Raw genomic sequence first — 23,856 nt, 5'->3', positions numbered from 1 at the left:
GCCATGTGCTAATCTAGATGAGCCAAGAGTGATGAACAGTTCTCAAGGTCAATAAATTGTGTTCCTGCTAAATGAACTTTTACTATCTTAAGTAACAGTAATGGGCATTGAAATTTGGGCACCTGTACAAAAAATCTCTATAAAGTATATTGATTTTTTTTCTTTTATTCTTCTCTCTCTCCCTCTCTCTCTCTCTCTTTTACTCATCTGAAGAACTCTTTCAAGTTATCTCAGTTTTGCTGCAAAAGATCCTCAATCCTGTTCCTTCCAGGTCTCTTTTCTCCTTGTAAATCCACACTATATGCTTCTGCTTCCATTTCTTCACCTGCAAATGAGAATGATTATGTTTTCCCACCCAATAGGTACTATTAATATTTATTTACTTCACAGTCAAGTTTTATTAATTACTTAATTAGCAGTACTAAAAACAATTAGTGTTTGGGGGCAGAGAGAATTATATGCATGCTAAGAACAAAAAGTAGAGTAAATGAGACACAGACAGAGGTTGAATTCTAAATAAAGGGAACAAGTTTAGCCTTTTAATGTGAGCAGTGCCTGGACCCCCAGAGGGACCTTTGCCAAATGGCATATGTGCTCATGCTCATACACACATTCCTGCCTCTGCTTTTGGAGGCTGCTGCCCTCCTAGATCTTGGACTCAGGTGCTTCATTCTGAACATGACATTTCTCTGCTCTGCGTTTGTAGGTAGCAATCATTTGGAAACATCCTATGCATAAACTCTACCCCTTTGACTAAAAAAGTGAAGAGAGTATAAACTATACAGTGAGACACACCATGGCCTATTTCCTTGCCCTCTGTAAGTAGAATAAATGAATATATAATCTGGATATAATGAGGCTCTGGTAAAGCCTCAGAAGCTGGATCTGTCTAGCTTCACACTTAGGTGGACACAAGGTTACGGACAGGCCCACTCACCTCTGTGACTTTGTTTAGTGCCTGGGGATCAGAGCTATTGCCTGGTGCTCTGTCTTGCTTGCAGAGTCTCAAGTAATCCCTGGATCTGCCCCACATCAAAATATATAGATCCATAAACTAGGAGTTCTGAGAAACTTAGAGCCTCAATCACACAGAGAGCAGAATTTGTCATCATCATTCTGTTTAACAAAATAATCACCCACTTTATTAAGTTCCCACTACATGTGATACTTTGCCAGGTGATGGAATAAAAGAGTGAAGAAGGATCTGCTTCTGCTGCTGTTTATTGGAGTGTCTTCTTGTGCTTGCCTTTGAGGAACATGCCATCTAATTGACAAGCTAAGACTAGGCATGAAAGATAAAATCAGTATAAGGTAGTCTATGCTATATGTCCTATAAAAGGTGTCAGGGGCTTACTGGAGTTCGGAAAAATGAATGGTCTTTGGGGGACTCCAGATAAAAGTACCAGAGAGGAGACAGACAGATTTTGAAATGGACATCAATCAAAAAATCCCAAAGTTGGACTGGATGGAAGACGGGAGTGAGAAGGGAACATGATGGCAAGGGAGGGAAGAGGATGGCAGGGATGCACAGAGCTTTGGAGAACAAAAGCAGAACATTCTTCTTTATATGGCAAGAGCAGAGCCTTTTCAAAAAATTTTGGAAGTAGGGAAAGACCAACTTTGACATGCAGAAAAGGGAAGCTTTTGAAGAACTTTGAATTAGAGCATTATTCTCCTTGGTCTTTCTTGAACCCCATCAAAGAGAGTTCTTGTAGACATTTAAGTACTACAAGCATCTTTATCACAGGTTAGTTTGGAAGGCAGTTCATTGGCAGATTCCAGAGAATCCTAAAGCTCCTGTGTTATAGCTTCCCTTCTGAAAGCTAGAGGGAAAGGTCTCTGTGGTCCTCGAGCTATTCAAAACAGGTGCTGCAGAAGGATGCCCAGGGATGGCTACTCAACTTCTTCCCTAGCACCAGGCTGAACCACCCCAAATACATGGAAATTCATCAGTTCAGAATGTGGACAGGTTTCCAGTGGCCTTTTAAAGCCTTCACTTCAGAGTTGCTTCTCTCCCTCTAAATGCATCACTGGCTCTATTAGCCCCAGCATTGAAAATTTCAACTTGTTTCTACAAATGACAGCAAAAGGCTCTATCAAAAGTGATAGTTTCTTTAGTTCATCAAATCTCTATTCACTGCAAAAACATTATTGTCCTTGTGGTTTGTGCTTTATGATTGCTTTTATGAAGACAGTGAAAAGGCAAAATATATAGGTGGAAACTCAAATTGACTTTATATCGCTAACATTTACCATCTTCAAAAATAGCATACTAGATTAATGCACTTCTGATTTCAAGGTACTTTTTTTTTTTTAAATTGGTCCTCCCTGCACATAATAATTCCATCAGACAATGGGCTATGGAAGAAAACATTGTGTGTGATTTATTCCCTGGGGCTTTGAAGGATAAAAATACTATTTTTATACCAATGTGTCTGGAATATCAGATAAAATATGGTTATAATATGCAAAGCTGTCTTTCAGTAATAGATTTTTTCTTTCTCTGTATTTGTTGTAGGATCTAAGGGAGGAGTGTGTAAAGTTGAAAACAAGAGTGTTTGATTTGGAACAACAGAATCGAACATTAAGCATCCTGTTCCAACAGCGAATCAGACCAACTTCTGATCTGCTCCTCCAGGTAGGTGCTTACATGGAAAACAATCGTTGCTACTGAAATGCTATTGACAAGAAGTTACTTCAGTTCAAAATTTTCCAGTATCTCCATAGGCAAAGCATCATGCATCAGAACCCTGATCCTTTCCCTTCTCAAGGGATGTCATTAAAATTGAACATCTCTTAAATTTCTGACTTTTTAAAGCTACATTTAGATAACGAAATACATCAACAAATAATAAACAGGTAAAAGGGGCCATCAGAAAGTGTCCTCTAGTAAACTAAGTGAAACCGTGGAATGGAACCTGGAAATAATTGATTACTTTGGGGGATCGTATTAGTAATCTTGCATTCCATGATAAGACAGGAAGAGTTTTACGTAATACCAAAACACATTTCTTTACTTCCTTCTCTCTGTAATCAAAGATTCTGCTGGGGCTTGTTTTTCTTTCATAGCTCTCTCCATGTAGAGTGCCTCCTCACACACAGTTCTTCCCATATTCTGCTTCAATATTTTTCAGGTTCTTGTTGTCTAAACGCTCTCATTGAAATTCGTCTTTGCTTTTCTTCTTAGCATGCAAAGTCATGGAAGGTCAAACAATTTGAATCATTTTAAAGCTGTCCCTGACAAAGCACCAGAGAACACACCTGACTTCAGGGAGACATAGGAATTGGCAAAGGGGCCTGGAAGGCTGATCTTTGCTGTTTCCTGGGTTTTCTAAATCCTATTAATGTGTATATTTGCTCAAACAAGCTCCCATGAGCCTTACTTAGAGCCCTTCTGAGGCTAAGCTAGCAAAGGGTAAGATTTCACAGGGATAATGTACAAAAAATAATCCCCAGCTGCCTGAGCAATTGGCTGAAAGTGAAAAGACAGCGAATTGTCTAGACTGTACTGCCCAGCCCTGTAATCACTAGCCACGTGATACCATTGAAATTGAAAATTAAATGAAAATTAAGTTCCTGTGTCAAACTAGCCACATTTGAAGGATTGAAAAGCCTCATATGGACAGCAGCTACCATATTACATGGTGTATGTAGAGAACATTTCCATCACCATAGGAAGTTCTGCTGGACAACACTTTTCCAGATGGCTGGGACAGTGTTTCCAACTTACCTTCTGAACTTTGGCATAAACATCTTTCCCTGAATCCTCAGGGAAATAATGAGAAATTGCTGTTCATTTCACTGAAAGAAAGATGTTCGATAAAGCCAAACATCGAAGTATAATTTCCCCCCAAATTAAAATAAAACAAGTCTCCGAATTGTACAATCGATCCCATCTCCTAAATTAATTTCCTCTCTCCTTTATCTATTAAAGCATAATTCATAATTTGTGACTCAAAACTTATGCAGAAAAAAATTAGTCTATCTCGATTCTCTTTCCTGGCCCCAACCATACCAAATGTTTGTCAGAGAGAATCTTGCATCTGTAAAATGTTGTATTTCTTTTGCTCTCTCCTATCAAGATCCAATATTATAATTACTTTTAACAGCTGTTTCATGTTCATGAATTTTTCCATTTTGCTTGGTTTAACTTCAGGCTTTTCTGGAACAATATTTAAGGATCTATAGTCCCCGTTTATGAATCATGATGGCTTATTTCCATAATAAACACATGTGCCATAGATATTTAAACTTTTTCATTGGCTGTCACAAATTTCTGAAATCTATATCCAAATGGCAGGGAATGGTGTGTATGCTAACAATGGAACTCAGTGTTTATTCACTGGGTATTTTCAGCCAACATACTTTATATTCCTCCCCAAATAGTCTTTATTTCCAGGAGCCATCCTAATTTAAATAACACTTCTAAAAGATGGGCTGTAAATAGTTCTGTAAAGAATGGTAGAAAGTGGGATGCCTGCCCTATATCATCCATAGCTCACAATCACAGATAGATGGAGTTGCTGGCTTTTCAGGGGGTCTGTTAATTATGTGACTCATGATTGTTTATTTCCTGGTGGCACAAATACATACTGTGGAGCACTGGCTAAAGTAAAAGCAGCCTGTGCTTGCTTTGCACCTTTGGAAGCTCTATAATTATTTGTCGAATGGAATAATGAATACATGATACAAATTTATTCTGCAAGTTGGTAGTTATTTTGTACAAACCTAGGGGAAGTTTATGACCTCCTTCTTCTGAGCTTTTCCTTATGTGGATGTCTTATATCTTATCTGGATGCTTTAGAGCTACTCAGTCATGCTGGTCCAGCCCAGCCTTGTTGAGAGTGGTGGCTTTTGGGTACAGCAACTCCACCAGTGCATCTGGTCCCAAATATTACTGGCCTTACAGCATCTGCCCATATAGATTGGAGATTCAGTACAATGGATTTCTAAGTAGTTTTCTACAGTCTTAGAAACCTGCATTAGGCATCATCTGCTGAATACAGCCTAATGATTATCTACAATCTTAAGTGCCCACTTGGAGAGAAATATTGTAAGAAGATTGTTGAACCCACTGTGATTTTAGGAGATAGATTGTAAAAAGTAGAAAAGGAAATAATTTATTAGGACCAGGAACCAGTCTTTGTCCCTTAAAAACAGTAAAGTTTCACGGATATTTTTTAGCTTTTTTTTTTTTCGTTATTATTATTGTAAGGGAGAAACAAAAAGGGATAATTCTATGGGTTAGTTGACAAATTCTGGGAAACCATAAAGGGAAACAGATTCATGCTGAGGAAAAAAAAAATCTAACCTAAAAATTAAAATCTTAAGAATGGTAATAATGTTCTGTGGTAATTCCAGTTTCCAGAATGGTATCTTGGGGACTAGAGGTGGTAACAAATCATAATAACAAGGCCCTCTCTGTATTAAAATCGATACTTTGAGCTAAATTCTGAAGAATTGAGAAGCCAGTATGGCAAATAAAATTCCAAAGTAATATTCTTAATGGAACTTGAATCTCCAATTAACCTTATTTGAATCTACTGGCCAGATTAACCAATGCTCACCATTTCTTCTTAGAAATCATACTAAACCACATTCGATTCATCAAACATTGGTAGCCAGTACAGTTCTCCACTAACTATGCTTACTTCTCTTACCAGTTGAGTTGAATGCTCACCATAAATGAGCCATTTTTGTAACTCAGTATGTTTATGCAAGTAGTACTTACGGTGATTAATTTTTAAACTGCTACGTAAACCGATAAAATGTGTACCAAAAGAATTGTTTATATAAAATAAAGTTGAGTGCTTTAAAAGCATCTATAAAGGCAAGTCACTAAAGAAATGTTTAAGATCAAATGAAATATAGGTGCCTAACTAAAAAAATTGTGGGAGTTGGAGAATTGTATTAAACAAAGAGGCATTCTGCATACAAATTGTTTCCCAAGTGACTAAGTTCTAGTTACACTGTTAAGAAACCCCAAACAAAGACATATGCATAAACAATGCATAAGCCATGTGTTCGAAGCCCCCCTCTCCCCCACTAAAAAATAAAAGCCTAGACTCTAATAATAGGATCCCTAGGCAAAAAAGTGGCCTTGGCCCTACCAACAATGTTATTTTAACAAATGCATCGTGTTTACCATGTGTCAGATACTGCTCTACAGCCCTTACAGTGCTCACCCACTTAATCTCCATTACAATCCTATAAGAAAGGCAGTATCCTTGCACCCATTTTTACAAATGGGGACACTACAGACACAAGTCCCCCAGCTGGTAATTGAAAGAGTGGGAATCTAATCCCGTGATCCGGCTCCAGTCCCTCCCTTCCACCTCTCTTCTGTGCTCCCTCTGCATGGAACACAAATGAGCATGAGGAACATTTTTCTCATTCTGTATTCTGACATTTTGATTAACTGGGCCACTTGTGATCAAGTCAGATCAGAGGGCTTCTGCAGTGAAATGCAACAAGGAGACTACTATATTTACACATTTCTGAAAGCTTCTTGATTTGTAGCATCCATGATTTTTCCCTCTACTGTATGTTCTGCTTTTGTCTTGTTTTGGACACCTGTGTTATCATTATTCTTTTTTTTTTTTTTTTTTTTTTTTTTTTTTATTTTTTTTTATTTTTTTTTTTTTTTATTTATGATAGTCACACACAGAGAGAGAGAGAGAGAGAGAGAGGCAGAGACATAGGCAGAGGGAGAAGCAGGCTCCATGCACCGGGAGCCCGATGTGGGATTCGATCCCGGGTCTCCAGGATCGGGCCCTGGGCCAAAGGCAGGCGCCAAACCGCTGCGCCACCCAGGGATCCCCTCATTATTCTGATAAAATATTATTCTCATATTTTTTTTTTGCCTAACAGTTTTTTCTTCTCCTTCTCATCTGATATTTCAAAGGGTCCTAGTACCCATATCCTTAGGCCAGGTTAGAAAGAAAAGAATGTTATAGGGTAGATTATTCACACAAACAGTAGAGAATCTGACAGCTTAGAACCAAGGTGTAAACATTTGCTGTTATTTCCTGGCGTGCTCTTTGTTTTGTTTTTGGTGTTTTGTTTTTTTGTTTTTTTTTTTTTTTTGCTAGTGTTTTGTTTTATGGCATTATTTCATATGAGATGAGAGGATTTTAAAATTCTACTGTACTTCTGATTTATTTTTTCTCCCCTAAATATTTTCAGAGTGTAAATCTATTTATTCATGAGCCTGATTTGGCAGGATGCCACACGATACACTCACCTCTCCCCACCTATCCACAAGCCATGCATCCCATTCTCTGAGACTTAACCCAGTGCTGCCACCTTCCAGGGGCCTTCCAGGGTCTTGGCAGTGCCCCTGGAAGTTTCCCTTGCTGAAGCTCCTATAGTATCAATGACCCATCCCACATAATTAAGCAGATCATGGTCCTGTATGGAATTCTGGAATCCTAGTCTCTCGTGGCAGGGATGGTAGAGATCATGTACAACCCATAGGAGCTACGGATTTCATGTTTCATTTCACCTAACTTGTAATCTCTGTGAGGGCAAGAACTATGCTAAATGTTACGTTTCACCTCCCACTGATGTTATCACTGTTCATTATATGTATTTGTTGTATATTACTGATGATTCAACATTCATTTACATACCTTTTTTACATAGTTTTTGGTGGGACAGGGTTTTCCTTTGTTTTTTGTATCTTATTGCCTTTATTATTTTTTTCTTCCAGAGTTATTAAGATATAATTGACATAACATTGTATAGGCTTAAGGTGTATAAGACAATGATTTGATATATGTAGATATTATGAAATGATCATCATAATAAGTTTAGTTAACAGCCAATACCTCACAGATGTGCAATTTTTTTTTCTTGTGATGAGATCATTTAAGATCTACTTACTTAGCAGCTTTCAAATATACAATATTGTCAACTCTGGTCAGCACGCTGTACATGATATATCCAGAATTTATTTATAATTGCAAGTTTTGACCACCTTTACCAGTTTCCCTCACCCTCCCATTCTCAATCTCTGGCAACCACCAGTCCCTTTTCTGTTTCTATCAGCTCTGTTTGATTAGATATAAGATCATATGGTATTTGTCTTTTTCTGTCTTAGCATAACGTTCTCAACGTCCCTCCACGTTGTCACAAATGTCAAGAGTTTCTTATTTGTGGCTAAATAATATTATATATGTATACATATATACATGTATATGTATATCACACTTTGTCCATTCATGTGCCAATGGATTGTGTGCATCTGTGTGTATGTGTGTGCATGTATTACATTTTCTTTATTCACTCATTTATTAATGAATACTTATATTTCTTTCATCTCTGAGCTATTATAATTAATAGTGAAATGAACATAAGTGTGCAGATATCTCCTTGAGATAATAATTTTGTTTCCTTTGGATATATGCCCAGAAGTGGCTGAATCATATGGTTGTTTTATGTTTGACGTTTTAAGGAATGTCCATGCTATTTCCATAGAGGCTGTCACAATTGACACTCCCTCCAACAGTGCATTCTTACCAGCATTTGTTATTTTTTGTCTTTTTGATAATATCCTAACAGGTGTAAGATGATATCTTGTGGTTTTGATTTACATTTCACTAGTGATGAGTAATATCAAGCACCTTTCCATGTACCTGGTGGCTATTTAAATATCTTCTTTAGAAAAATGTCTAAAGATGGTTTTACTCTGTTTATCTGTTCAGGTCCTTTGCCTGTTTTTAAATGAAGTTGATTTTTTTTAATTTTTTTTTTACTATTGAGTTGTATGAGTTTCCTCTATATTTTAGGTACTAACCCCTCATCAGAAGCATGGTTTGCAAATGTTTTCTCCCATTCCATTAGTTGTCTTTTCTTTTTGATGATCATTTGTTTTGCTGTGAAGAATCGTTTTAGGCTGATGTAGTCTCATTTGTTTCTTTTTTATTTTGTTGCTGGTGCTTTAGGTTTTGTATCCAATAAATCATTGCCCAGATGAATTTCAAGGAATTTTTCCCAGTGTTTGCTCCTAGGGAGTTTAATGGTTTCAAGTCTTATATTTAAGCCTTAGTCCATTTCAGTTAATTTTGTGGATGATATAAAATAGTGTTTTTTGTTTCATTCTTTTGCATGTGAATATCCAATTTTCTCAGCACCATTTATTGAAGACTGTATTGTCTCCATAGAGTGTTCTTAGCTTCTTTGGCAAATATTAGTTGACCATATATACATGGGGTTTTTTCAGAAGGGGTGGTCTCATTTTTTTGTTTCACTAGTCACTGTGTCTGCTTTTATGCCAATATCATTTTATATTGATTACTATTGCTTTGTAAATATAATTGAAATCTGGAAGTGTGGTGCCTTCAGCTTTCTTCTTTTAGCTCAGGATTATTTTATCTATCTGAGATCTTTTGTGGTTTTAAACTAATCTTAGGATTTTTTTTCCTATTTATGTAAAAAAATGCCATTGAAATCTTGATAGAGATCTTATTGAATCTGTATATGCTCTGGTAATGTGGATATTTTAACAAAATTAGCTTCTCCAGCCCCAAAACAGAAGATACCTTTCCATTTATTTGTGTTTTCTTCAATTTCTTATATCAGTGTTCAGTAGTTTTCAGTGTAGAAATCTGTCACTTCCATGGTTAGATCCATTCCTAAGTATTTTATTGACTTCATTGCTACTGTAATGGGATTGTTTTATTTATTTCTTTTCAGAAAATTCATTGTTAGTGTATAGAAATGCTACTGATTTTTTTATGTTGATTTTGTATCCTGGAACTTTTCTGGATTTGTTAATTAAGTCTAATAGCTTTTTGGTGGAGATTTTAGGATTTTCTCTATTTAAAATCAAGTCATCTGCAAATAGAGACAGTTTCACTTTGGTGTGTGTGTGTGTGTGTGTGTGTGTGTGCTTTTTTTTTTTTTTTTTTCTTATTCTGACAGTTTTTATTTCTCTTTCTTGCCTGAATGCTGTGGTCATACTTCCAGTGCTCTGTTGAATAGGAGTGGTGAGAGTGGGCACTTGTCTTGCTCCTAATCTTAGAGGAAAAACCATTTGTCACTGAGTATCATGTTAGCTATCAGCGTGTCATATGTCGCCTTTATTATGTTGAGGTATATTCCTTCTACACCCAGTTTGCTGAGAGTTTTTATCATGAATGAACACTGAATTTTGTCAAGTGCTTTCTCTGTCCCTACTGAGGTGATCATATGATTTTATCTTTTATTAATGTGATGTATTACTTTTATTGATTCTTATATGTTGAACCATTCTTGCATTTCAGGGATCAATCCCAGCTGGTCATGGTATATGATCTATTTTATGTGCTTTTGAATTTAGTTTGCAAGTATTTTGTCGACAATTTTTGCACCAACATTAATCAGGGATATTGCCCATAGTTTTCTTTTCTGGTAGTGTCCTTATCTATCTTTGATATCTTGGTAATGCTAGCTTTGTAAAATGATTTGGGGAGTGTTCTGTACTCTCCCAATTTTTTGGAAGAGTTTACGAAGAATTGGCATTAACTCTTCTTTAAGAGTTCAGTAAAATTTATCAGCAAAACCTCTGGTCCTAGGCTTTTCTTTCTTGGGAGGTTTTGGATTACTGAGTCAATCTCTTTATTCATTGTTGGTCTTTTCAGATTTTCTAGTTATGATTCACTTATAGTAGGTTACAATCTCTCAACATTTTTTCCTAGGTTGTCCAATTTATTGGCATATAATCATTCATAATAATTGGCATATAATTATTCATAGTAATCTCTTTGTATTTCTGTGTTATCATTTGTAATGTCTCCTCTTTCATTTATAAATTTTTTTATTTGGGTCCTATATCTATTTTTTCTTGGTGAGTACAATTAAATGTCTATCAATTTTGTTTATCTTTTCAAAGAACCATTTTAGTTTTGTTAATCTTTTGTATTATTTTTCTGTGCTCTATTTCAATTATTTTTACTCTAATCTTAATTATCTCCTCCCTTCTGCTAACTTTGGGCTCAGTTTGTCCTTTTTTTCTAGTCCCTTGAGGTTTAAAGTTAGGTTATTAATTTTAGACTGTTTTTCCTTGATATATGTCTTCATCACTTTAAAATTCCTTCTTGGAACTGCTTTAGCTGTGCCCTATAAGGTTTGATATGTTGTGTTTTCATTTGTGTTTGTCTCAAGATACCTTTTTTATTTATCTTTTGAGTTCTTCTTTGATCCATTGGTTATTCAGGAGTGTATTGTTTAATTTTCATGTATTTATGAGTTTTCTAGTTTTCTTCCTATTACTGGTTTTTAGTTTCATACTAATGTGATTAGAAAAAATACTTAGATGATTTCAATATTCTTAAATTTGCTAAGACTTGTTTTGTTGCCTTATATATGATCTATCCTAGGAAATGTTCCCTGTGTGCTTAAGAAGAATGTGTATCCTACTATTGTTGGATTGAATGTTCCTTGTGTGTCTGTTAGGTCCATTTGGTCTCTAGTGGTGTACAAATCTGCTGTTTCTTTATTGATTCTCTATATGTATGATCTATCCATTGTTGAGAATGGAGTATAGATGTTCTCTATTATTGTCCTGCTATCTCTTTGCCTTCAGTTCTGTTCATATATTCTTTATATATTTCAGTATTTCAATGTTGGGTGTATAATATTTATAATTATTATATATTATTGATGGATTGACCCCTCCTTTATTGAAAGATCTTATTTATTTATTCATGAGAGACACACAAAGAGAGAGAGAGGCAGAGATGTAGGCAGAGGGAGAAGCAGGATGTAGGGAGCCAATGCAGGACTCAACCTGGGACCACGCCCTGAGCCAAAGGCAGACACTCAACCATTGAGCCACCCAGGCATCCTGAATTGACCCCTTTATAATTATATAATGACCTTATTTGTCTGTTTTGACCATTTTTAGCTTAAAGTCTACTTTGTCTTATATAAATATAGCTACTCCTGTTTTTTGTTCTTGGTTACTATATTTGAAATACCTTTTTCTAACATTTTACTCTTAGTAATTTTGTGTCTTTAAAGCCAAAGTAAGTCTCTTGTAGGCAGCATATCATTGGATCTTTTTTTTAAAAATCCATTTATCCAGGGTACCTGGGTGGCTCAGTTGGTTAAGTGTCTGCATTTGGCTCAAGGCATGATCCTGGGGTCCTGGGATCAATCCCCACATCAGGCTTCCTGCTCAGTGAGGAGTCTGCTTCTTCCTCTCCCTCTGCCCCTCCCTTCTGCCTGTGCAACTATCCCTGTATCAAATAAATAAATAATATTTTTAAAAAAATTAATCTATTTATGTTTAATTATTGATAGCTAGGGACTTATTATTACCATTTTGTTTTCTAATTTTGTAGATACTTTGTTCCTTGTTTCTTATCTTAATATCATCTTTTATGATTTGTTGACTTCCTGTAGCAGTATAATTTACTCCTTACCATAATCTTTTGTATAACTGCTAGACAATTTTCCTTTGAGGTTATCCTGAGGCCTATATGAAATAGTTTTATGTTTATAATTTCCTATTGTAAGCTGATAACAACCTAGTTAGCAAACAATAGCTTTGCACTTTCTCTTCTCCCCCTCACATTTTAAGTTATTGATATTATAATTTATATAGTTTTACATTGTATATTCAATACCAAGTTATTGTACTTATGATTGTTTTCAATGTATTTTCTTTTAATTTAAAACCAGAGTTGTAAGTGAACTATGCACCATCACTACAATATTAAAATATGTCTTTGACTATGTATTTATCATTACCAGTGAGTTTTACATATATAGTTATTTTTTTTACAGTGTTAATTAGTATAACTTTATTTCCACATAAAGAACACCTTTTAGTATTTCTTGTAAGACAGGTTTAGTAGTGATGAACTCCCTCAACTTTTGAGGGAGTGAATGAAAGTCTTCATCTCCTTCATTTTTGAAGGATGGCTCTACTGGGTATAGTATTTTGGGTTTAGTTTTTTTCTTTCTTTCTTTCAATATATTGAATATATCATGCCATTTTATACTAACTTGTAAAGTTTCTATTGAGAAATTCAGCCCTAGTTTTATGGAAGCTCCTAGGCATGTGACATGTCACTTTTCTCTTGTTATTTTCAAAATTATCTGTTTGCCTTTGACCTGAAAAGTTAATTATTGTGTCTCAGTGTAGCCCTTTTCATGTTCAACCTATTCAAGATTTTTGAGGCTTCATGAATTCGGTTATCCATTTATCTCCCCAGGTTTGGAAAGTTTTCAACCATTTGTACTTAAGTATATTTTCTATTTTTTTCTCTTTATCTTCTCTGGGATTCTCATAGTGCGTACATTGTTTTTCTTCTTGACTATGCCCCATAAGTGCTATAGCCTTTCATCACTTTTTCTTTCTTTTTTTTCTTTTTCTCCAATGATTGTATAATTTCAAATAATCTATCTTCCAGTTTACTGATTCTTTCTTCTACTTTGTTGAGTCTATTGTTGAAACTATTTAATTCTTCAGTTATTGTATTCTTCAGCTTTATGATTTCTGCTTGGTTTTTTTTTTTGGATGGTTTCTTCTTCTTTGTTGAACTTCTCATTTTGTTTATATATTGTATTCCTGATTTTGTGTAGTTACCTGTGTCTTCTTATAGTTTATTAAACTTTAGGAGGATAATTCTGAATTATTTGTCAAACAGTTTATAGATCTCTATTTCTTCAGGGATAGTTATTAAAGCTATAGTAGTTTCTTTCTGTAGTGTCATATTTACCTGATTATTTATGGTCTTTGATTTCTTTCATTAGTATCTGTGCATTTGAGTAAATGGTCTCGTCTTCCAGACTGTACAGGCTTGCTTTGGCAGAGACAGTTCTTCACTAGTCAGCTTATCTCAGGTTTCAGAATAGGTCAACTGGTCAGAATAGGAAAAGTAGAACTTGATATTGGAGTCTTTATTTGATCCTGTTCTAAATCCTGGGTTGGGGGTGCCTTTGGCTGGGAATACTTGGATGGTACTGCTGGCTTGGGTCCCTTCCAAAATTCAGTTGTAGGATGGGCTCCATGGTTGCCCATATTTGCTGGTCAGGCTTCCTAATGGCTGGTGGGGGAGTGGATGCTATATGCAGCAGTTGAGCAAGCCTGTGAATTTGCTTCCCTGCCTGGAAAAGTTGTTGTACCTTGTTGGTCGTGGACCAGAATCAGGGCCAGGACTGTCCACTGAGCTCCCTGGTCAGACAGGATCAGCAGAGCTGCTGGGTAGAGCTCCTGGCTGGGTCCTCTGAGTGCCACTATAAAGCAAGGCTCTACTGTGAGCCATGCAGCCCCCTGGTGCTCTGGTTATACTTCCTGGTGGTGAAACGAGGACTATAGTCAGCAGTAGGTGGGGGCGTGAACCCTCTTCTTTGTCTGGCTGGTGCAGCAGAATGGGTTTCAAAGCTGGCATAATTCACTGACCAAGGACCCAAATCAGGCATAACTGTACACTAAGTTCCCTGGCCAGATGAGGCCACCAGCTGGGCTCTGCAGATGGTAAGAGCTGCTGGCTGACCTCTCTGCTTGGATGCCATTATAAGTGGGGTTGTAGGATGGGCTACACAGCTTCCCAGGTGCCCTGGTTAGGGTTCCTGGTCAGGTGGAGCTGGAAGCTACAGTGGTAATTGGGGCTACAAATTTGCTTGCCTGCCTGTGTGGGGTAGCAGAACAGGCCCAGAGGCTAGAACAACTCATTGTTTGGGGATCCAAATCAGACAGAACTACATACTTAGTACCCTGGTCTGATGGGGTCACTAGCTTGTCTCTGCAGATAGGCAAAGCCACTGACTGGGATCTCAGGCACCATTGCAGGGAGGAACTTGGCCTGCCCAGATCCAAGCACTGGTTGCTGTAAGCTCTGCTCTTCTTTTCTGTCCTGAGATATCTCCAGTATTCAAGCTCCACAGATTCCTCTGCAATCCCCATGGGGTGAGACCAGAGTGAACCTCCCAGGAAGTGACCTACAATGCTGGGAAACCTAGATGTGCACCTCAGACTTTTTTTCTCCTAGTGGAGAAACCGTAGACCCCAAGAGTCCTCTTGGGGAAGTGGTCTGGCAGCCTTGTGGACAGGTGGCAGTCAGAGTGTATTTGTTCCTCTTACCCTTCTCATGTGGTCCTTCTTGGTCTCCATAGTCAGAGGGGTCCTTCAACCTCACCCCTGTGTTTGGGGATTTTCATAGTGGTGTTCTATCTATGGATGGCTGGTCTTCTTGTGAGGTAGACTGAAGTCGATAACAACCTCTGTCACCGTCTTGATGGCATCACTACCGAGGGGGAAATTTCTAACTGCAATCAGATTGTAATCTTAGTTTGGAGACTATGCCTTTTTCTCTCTCTACTGAGGTGTGTTTTTCTATCAATTTCCCTATTGTTTGGTACTCAATTTATAATTTTAATCCTTTTTTCAAAATATTTTATTTATTTATTTGACAGAGAGAGAGATTGAGGTAGGGTCAGGGCAGAGGGAGAGGGAGAAGCACACTCTCCGTGGAGCAGGGAGCCTGATGTAGGGCTTGATCCCAGGACCCCAGGCAGAACCTCAACCCACTGAGTCACCCAGGTGCTCCTTTAATCCTTTTTTTTTTATTTCTGAGAAGCAGAATTTTGTTTTGGTGTGTGTGTGTGTGTGTGTGTGTGTGTGTGTGTGTGTGTTTTAGGCATTTACACTCCTTGCTACCTTAGAAGTTGTGACTGCATAGTGAACACAGCCATGTAGAACTAGCAAGACCTGAATAATCAGTTAATAGCCAGCATGAAGGTATCTTCTCCAGGATTTTGGTCATTCTGAGAATTAGAAAACATCAACTATGTTAAATGTTTTTAAATGTCAGTATTTGTTTTTAAAAAGTATACACATCTGGGATCTCTGGATAGCTCAGTAGTTTAATGCCTGCCTTCAGCCCAGGGTGTGATCCTGGAGTAATGGGATCGAGTCCCGCATCGAGCTACCTGCGTGGAGCCTGCTTCTCTCTCTGCCTGTGTCTCTCTCTCTCTCTCTCTCTCTCTCTCTCTCTCTGTGTGTGTGTGTGTGTGTGTGTCTCTCATGAATAAATAAATTAAATCTTAAAAATAAAAAGTATACACATCTGCCTTTAGGACCCTTTCTAAATATACACAATTGAAAGGAGAGGTGGGATAAAAAGAAGGGGAGAATTTGGAATAACACAGAGAGCAATAAGGGATGAATAGGTGAGTGGATGAAGGACTGGGTAAAGAATGGGGCAATGGTTCTTCAGTTCTGGAGATAGTTTTCATTCAGATGGATCAGTACCTCTCTTGAGCCACAAGCTAAAAAGGAGTCAGGGAAAAACAAAAACAAAAGTCCATACATACTTAGAATAGCGACTTGGCTTCCCCACACTGCTAAGATATAAATTTGCCTCGTGAGTTTCCAAAACTGATGATGGGCTCTTCCCTTGCAATGTTTATGTGCCTGGCATAGAAGTGGCCTCTGGCTCTGCCCTACAGACCTGGTATCTAATTTAGAAAGACCCACAGAGTGACAGGAGGAACAGTCCAGTGATGTTGGAGGGATGGTGAGTGACACCAGGGTCCAAATGGCAGAGGACCACCAGTGGTGATCTCTTATCCTGCATGATCAGAGGACTCTGGTGGCTTCATTGTGTGCATCTGTCAGACGTGAAAACATAGAAGGAATGTGCAGCAGGGATTCTCTCTCATGCCGTAAGCCCTGCAAAGGGTATTCACTTGTCAAAAGTATGGAGAGTGCCCTTTCTGAGAGGTAAAGGACACTTTGAAAGATCACACAGCTTCTGCAGGGCAAGGTTTTCAATTATTAGATGCCCCACACAAGGTTGGTTTGGGATCAAGTAAGAACAGCAGAGAATATGAGCAAGAATCTTCAGGGTTACAGCAAGATGTGATTCCCCCCTCTTCGAAATGCACCCAAGGCCCTCTATAGACTCGCTTCACCCTCAACGGCTTCATTTTTCTTTCTTTTTTTTTGTCTGACACAAATTCTTTACTCTAGCCAAGCAGAAATACTTTCACTCCACGGAGCATGACATAGGTTTTCCTTCAACTGTTCCATTTTGTATGTCATTCTCTTGTCCAAAATGCTACTCCTCCCACCCCGCCCATCTACCCCTGCCATTCCTTTTCTTTCATTTAATAAATCTGAAGCACCAAAAATATGTTAGTGCTGGGGATTCAGTGGTGAAATGTGTTTCCTCAACCTCTTATGGTCCATAAGTACCATGGAGAATATGGTGATGTGGTGAGAGGCACATGAGATGCTATAGGGGCAGGGCAGCAGGGACGGGGGCCAGCTGTGGTGGCTCAGGGACCTGGGGAAGGCCTAGCAGAGGAACTCATGCCTCCATGTGAGTCTAGAAAAAAAGAATACACATTTGTGAGGTGGACAAAGGAGAATATAAACACAAGCCAGCAGCAACAGCCTGTGCAAGGATTGGAAGGCATGAAGAAGTCGGTCTCCTCCTTCCCACTCTGTTTTATGGCCATATGCTTTGGAAGTGCTCTGGGAATAAAATCACTCTGCCTCCCCCCGCCCCTCTCAATTTCCTACACACACCTTGCTCATTGATATGTCACTTTATAAGTACGCTAAATTTTTTCTCATATGTGCTCTTTTCTCATATGTGCTTTTTTCTCATATGTGCTCTTTTTCTCATATGGGATGCTCTTCATCCCAAAGTTTGTTGAGGAATATTTTCATTTCCTTTTTTTTTTTTTTTTAATGCAAGACCCAGACTTCCTAGTGCATGCTTCATGGCTGCATGCTGTGTTGTGATGTGCTTCCTGTCAGCATTACATTTTTATCAGGGGTACGAGTGGTCTGTTAGGAGAAATTCAGGGCATGACTCCTAGTCTTTACTTGCTTGCATTAACTTTTATCTTCATAGGGACCAGGGCCTTGCCTTAGGGACCTTTGAATTTTCTCAAAACATGACTTAAGCAATGTGAGCCTCAGTTGGGACTCCTGGGTGGCTCAGTGGTTGAGCACCTGCCTTTAGCTCAAGGCATGAGCCCCCAGGCCCAGGATCAAGCCTCACATCCGGCTCCTGCATGGAGCTGGCTTCTCCCTCTGCCTGTGTCTCTGCCTTTTTCTGTGTCTCCAATGAATAAAAAAATAAAATCTTTTTTAAAAAAAAGTGAGCCTCAGTAAATGTGGGGTGAGTTAAGGATTGAGTAAATCTCTGGGATGCAGGAGAGGCTTGCCACCAAGGGTGTTAGGAGATGGCTTCATAAATGAGGTGACCATGATAGAGGGAAAAAAAAGGGAGTGGCCACCGTCCTTAGGACACTGTGCACATGAAAGAAGAAAGACTGCAATATTATGTTTAGATAAGTTGGAACAACTGCAAAAATTATTCTTTTTTTTTTTTTTAAGAGGTGAGGTGCAGAGGGAGAGGGAGAAAGAGAATCCCAAGCAGGCTCCATGCCCAGTACAGAGTGTGATGCACGGCTCTATCTCACCACCCTGAGATCACAACCTGAGCCGAAATCAAGAGTAACGTGTTTCACCTACTGAGCCACCCAGGTGCCCCAATCTCTCCTTTTAAATGAACTCTAGTTTTATTTTTGTTGTTTGTTTTGCTTTTGCTTTTGCTTTATCTCTTCCTGTTGCCAGTGAGAACTCCGGGTTCCATCTCAGAATTGTTTGTTCCCTGTAGCTGTAGAGAATTGTGTTGCATAAATATGCCTTTGGCTGAGGAACTAATGTTTTTCAGAGGCATGAGTTTTTCTCTCTCCTATCCTGACCCCCTACCCAAATTTTAAGTTACTTAATGGAAGGCACCTGGCTTCCTGTTCGTTGTATCCTCCTAAAACTAGATGTGTCCCAAATATTGCTTTCAAGAGCCCACGGCTGTTTCTGCACCCTCCTACCGGAGACAGTGAAAAAATCTCAAGCCATGAGACCAACATGGCCAATTGAAATGCCGTACTGGGCTGAGCCAGGTGAAGGAATATGCTAAGGAGGTTGTGTACTCCGCTGCTAGTTCCAGCCAATCGTGACCACATGGAAATACTGATTGGGGTTGCCATAGCTTTAGGTATTTTGAGACCCTGGAAATGTAAACTTTTGTGGGCAACCCTTTGATTTTTAAATACTGGCACCCGATTCAACTATTTTATAACACCAAGGAAGCCCAATAAAACATTTGTGGACCATATTTGGTCTGCAAATTACCTGCTTTTCTTTCTTGGCTGTGAAGATGGTGGATTTATCCTAAAACATGATAGACATGCTTAGAACACCTGGTACCAGACTTCACAATCCTATTCATAGGGCAGCTGGAATATATTGCTGTATTCATTATCTCAACAAAAATTCATTGAGGACACAGAGGTTATCATTTAATAAGGAGACAAGTAATATGAATAAACACCTGTACAGTAGAGTAGTAAATAAAACAAATATTTACCAGAAGAAAGAATGATTAACATTATCTGGAGTGTGAGGGAGGCCTTAGGAGGTGGTGACCACTAAACTGAGCTTTGAAGGATAGATAGGAGTTTGTTATGGTAACAAGGTTCCAAAGAGCAATTTGTAGACTAAACTCATGACTAAACTTAATATTGGAATTTACATTTATATTAGCCCTATATCCTGGCTATAGCCAGAACTCTAAAATCATAAAATCATCTTGACCTGCCTTAGTGTCATCTGGTCTTTCTAGTCCCTTCCAACAATATCAGATTAACCCACTGAGCTCCGAGGACAAACACCTGTGAGGAGCATCATGCTAATTGAATTTTCTGACTATGACCTTCAACAAGGATTCTTTCTAGCTTTCTATCAGAGGAGGAATCTTATGAAGCTGAATTAAGAAAACTGATGAAAAATGAAAAGCCGTCTGTATCTCAGGTTTGTTTTTAAGGATTTTAACATTAAACAGAGGTTCAAAACCTGAACATAAATCAACATTATATTGAAATAGACTAAGTGAAATGTAAGTTCGAGAACTGTACCTTATAGCGTGCAACATTCAGGCTGTATATATTTTTTCATATCTCAAATGCATATGAAAACCTGATGATTCTGGATTTAGTGAATTTCATGCAGTAAATGTTTATCACAGTAACCTTAAAAGCTCCCCCAGTAAAAATTGTTATTAAATATTACATTTTTATGAATTTTGGATAGATGTAAGGATTTGGAAATGCAAGGGACAGAAAGTACTGAGAAAGGAATGGTAATGTTTACCTGGGGATTTGATTATGCAGATTGGAGCATTAATTTCTTGGCACTCAAAGCCGTAGAATGTCCATAGCTATCAGTGGATGTGACACCAGGGAAATCTTATTCCTGGCACAAAAAGATTAAGTAACCCAAACTCTGACATAAAAGACCAGTGTTTCCAGGAGTGAAAAGCAATTTGGCTTTGTTCTATCACTTCTATTGCCACGAGGGTGTACTTGTCGGAAACCTACCCTGATATAACCGAGAGCCACTCTCTGGAACCAGGCAGTGAGTCTCAGTTTGCTGTAACTATCCAGAAGACTCCAGACAAGTTTTTAACATATCAGGCTTCAGCACAAAAAGAGTATCATTGAAGTACTGGCTGCATGAGTCAGGGAAGGAAGGGGAGGATGGGATATGCACCAAAAAGGCAAACAGAAGCATCAAGGATCTCTCAACAAAGCTATGCAAACCAGGCTGCACCTCCATGAGGAGAAAACATCAGGCAGGTCTGACGTTCAGTGTAGCTTGGAGTGGTCAGATCCTAGAAACAAATGGGATTGGCCTTCAGTTGTGCCTGGACCCAGCACTGCTGCCATTGCTCAGAAGGGCGTTAGAACTAGGCTCACCATAACTTCCAAACCAGTCAGAGAAATGGAGATAAATATTCCCAGGGCAAGGTGCTCCCTCTCCTGATAATCAATGTGCAGCTTGTGTCCTTGGCTGCCCCAGAACAGTTGAGACTGGCTTCAAGGACAAAAGGACACCTCCTGCCCCACCCACCACCGTTGTCACATGCATATGCACACACAGGCCCCAGTCAAATTTTCCAAAACTCTGACGGAAATCTTTGGATGAGTGAGGCGGTAGGGCACCTTTGTGAGGTTGAAAACCAGGGGGAAGTATCACTGTGTCTCCTATTTATAAAGCCATCTTTATACAACCCAGTTGTAGCAGCCCTTTCTGCCTTTTAAGCAGCTTATATCCCTTGGCTGGGTCAATTTCTATCCATTAATCTCAGCCTCATGTCTTAAAGTCAAGAACTAAAATAATCCTCAATTTTTCTGCTTTGAGGTCACTTTATACCTTATTAGCAGGTGGAAGTCATCCCCCTGAATCCTTCCTATAAACCTGGATTATTGCTGCTTTTTTTCAAACAGGAAAATGAAACTCCTAAAGGCTTCTGCTGCTTCTTAACCAGAGTCCTTCAGCTCCAAAGCTTCCTGTCTGAAACACCCTACCCTCATCTCCAGCTGTACCTTCCTCACTTTCCCTGGGCCTGCACTTGCAAAGGTTACTGCAGGAGCTTTCAGCAAATTAGCCAGTTAAAAAGCATTTAAGGGTCTGTTTGGAGTTAGCAATGTGCTACACTTTATACAAATCAAGTTAAATACATTTGGGCAGTGGCCTAATAATCTGAATTATAGACAACACCATTGTGGGCATAATTTATATTTCCCTGAATAAGGACAATGAATCTAATAACCTAGTAACATGATCAAATGACTTTCTCTAGAAACATGTTTATGCCAAGAAATAATAGAGTCAGAATATTACATCTCAACTTTCGAGATCGTGTAATCTACCTGCCTCGCCATCTGATAGTTAGATTGATTTGTGCCTGGTACAAGGTCACATAGTCCATTGAGATGAGACGAGAAGCCAGGCATCCTGATTTCCAGCATTGTGCCTTTCCCACCACGCAGGCGGGGTTATATATTTGAATCTTACCTAAATTAAGGAAGAGGGAGAGCTTGTCCTGAGAAATGTGCTTGCAGCGTAATGGGCAGCTTTGGGAAATGGTGTAGATGGAGTGGGATGGCTGAAATCCTCAGTGTCCTAAGAAGCACGTGGAGAGGACGAAAGAGGTTTGGGAGAGGGTGGGAGCAGAGACACTGTGTGGATGGCAGGCAGAAATACGCTGAGATGCAAGCTGGCTTGGATTCATGTCCCCACTCCACCACAGTGTGCCTGGGTGACCTTGGACAGATTACTAAAATTCCTAGAACCTTAACTGTGCATTCGAACAAATAAAGCATAGAAAGGTGCCTAAAATGCCTAGCACATTGCCTGTCACAGAGTTGAAGCTGAACAAATGCCGACTTCTTTCTTTTTTCTCCCTGTGAGGTTAGTAACCTGCGCCAGGGTAGCAGGGGAGCAAAGAAGGTGTAAAAAGTGATCCATTTGCTCAGCATGAATATTTTTAAGAAACTGGTCTGAGAGAATGAACTATTAGACCCAAAATATACTGTATTATATTAGTTTCTCTCCACTATTGACTTTTTGGGTTGTTTTTGGTCTTTCCGGGAGTTTGTATTTCTGGAGATTCTCTGGGGTATTTAGCTCTAAGTAGATACTTGTAGACTTTTAGCTCAGTGACTCAAAGTGAACATTAATACACATATTCTGTATTCTGTATGCGTATAGGAGATACTGTTAGAAGTGGATAAGTTGTGTATACCCAGAATTCAGCTATCTATCTAATCTGGTGATGAGTTTTGAAGCAGAAGAAGGAAGGCGTATGGCTGCATCCTGGAATCGGAGAATCTAAGAAGGCAGTAGGTTTTCTCCCTACATACAGCAAAGAAATTGCTGATAACCTCAAGGTGTCCAGGGACCCTCTAAAGCCTGTCTGCTAACTTCCTTAATTAAGAAATGAATCCTAAATTAAGATTTAATCCATGATGATAATGTGCACTGTAACTGTCCTTTTACCTTTTATTCATTCCCCTTGTATGGAACACTTTCAATTTTATATTTTTCTTTCTTTCTTTCATACCTGTTTTGAAATCTTTGCCAAGTATACTAGAGCCCTGAATATTCACCTTTATAAATTCAAAGTACAAATCCCCTTAAAAGAGAGAATTGTTTTCATGTTTTTCTTTTATGATTTTCCCCTCTTAAATAGCTAAATATTAAATGAAAGGGGATAATGGATAAAGGATCATGTCATAGGAATCATATTGCATAATAGATATATTTCAAGACAATTTTAATGTGATGAAAATCAGAATTTCAAAATAGAATGTGTTGTACATTTTTTGTTATGAGATGCACACAGATGTTTTCCAATAAGCCTTGCTCATATTTCACTGTTATATTTGACATTGTTCAAGGAAAGCATTAAGATCCTTGAATTAACGTAAAAATCTTATAATACTATGAGTGCAAAATGCCATTACCATGAATGCTGCAGCAGAATTTGCCATAAAAACAAAAACTGAAATGAAAGAGATAATCTGTAAGCTGATGCCTCTGGTGCAAAATTATCTTCTCATTGCAATTGTATGTCCATTGCAAAAAGGAAAAAAAAATAACTCACTGCATGAATTCCATATCAATATAGAACATTTGTGATGTTCATGTGTGCTGTTTGTGTGTGGCTGGATGGTCACAATTGATTGCTCATGAAGCTTCTAGACTGTTTATTTTAGTAGCTGAGTTTTGCTCCTCCTCTCTGACCAGATTAACAAACACTGACGTACTATTAATTTCTGACTCCTCAAAACCAACTTCCTGATATGTCTTAGTCTTTATCCTAATTAAGAGGAACCATTAAAGCCATTATATGCCAATGGCTGTGGCCTATTTATGGAGAATATTTGCATTATCTATCATATACTCACAAGAAAGTCCCTTGTTCCCTTTACCAGTGGATCCTCCACAATCCCCAGCCCCAGGCAACCAGTGATATACTTGCTGTTACTATGGACTCATTT

At 38.5% G+C, this 23,856-nt stretch overlaps 1 protein-coding gene across 12 annotated transcripts in view; it reads left to right on the top strand.

The window, feature by feature from the left end:
- NCKAP5 (NCK associated protein 5) overlaps positions 1 to 23,856 on the top strand; it is a 964,576-nt gene that overhangs the window by 779,694 nt on the left and 161,026 nt on the right. For all 12 annotated transcript variants that reach the window (XM_077861464.1, XM_077861463.1, XM_077861465.1 and 9 more), the window contains one exon: positions 2,519 to 2,638. In XM_077861464.1, coding sequence (XP_077717590.1) covers positions 2,519 to 2,638 — 120 coding nt within the window. The remainder of the gene's footprint in view (positions 1 to 2,518; positions 2,639 to 23,856) is intronic.

This window comes from Canis aureus, chromosome 20 (assembly GCF_053574225.1).
Source record: "Canis aureus isolate CA01 chromosome 20, VMU_Caureus_v.1.0, whole genome shotgun sequence".
NCBI classification, from domain to species: Eukaryota; Metazoa; Chordata; class Mammalia; order Carnivora; family Canidae; genus Canis; species Canis aureus.
Note: the sequence above shows the minus strand (reverse complement) of the source record. Positions and strands in the feature narration are given on the sequence as shown.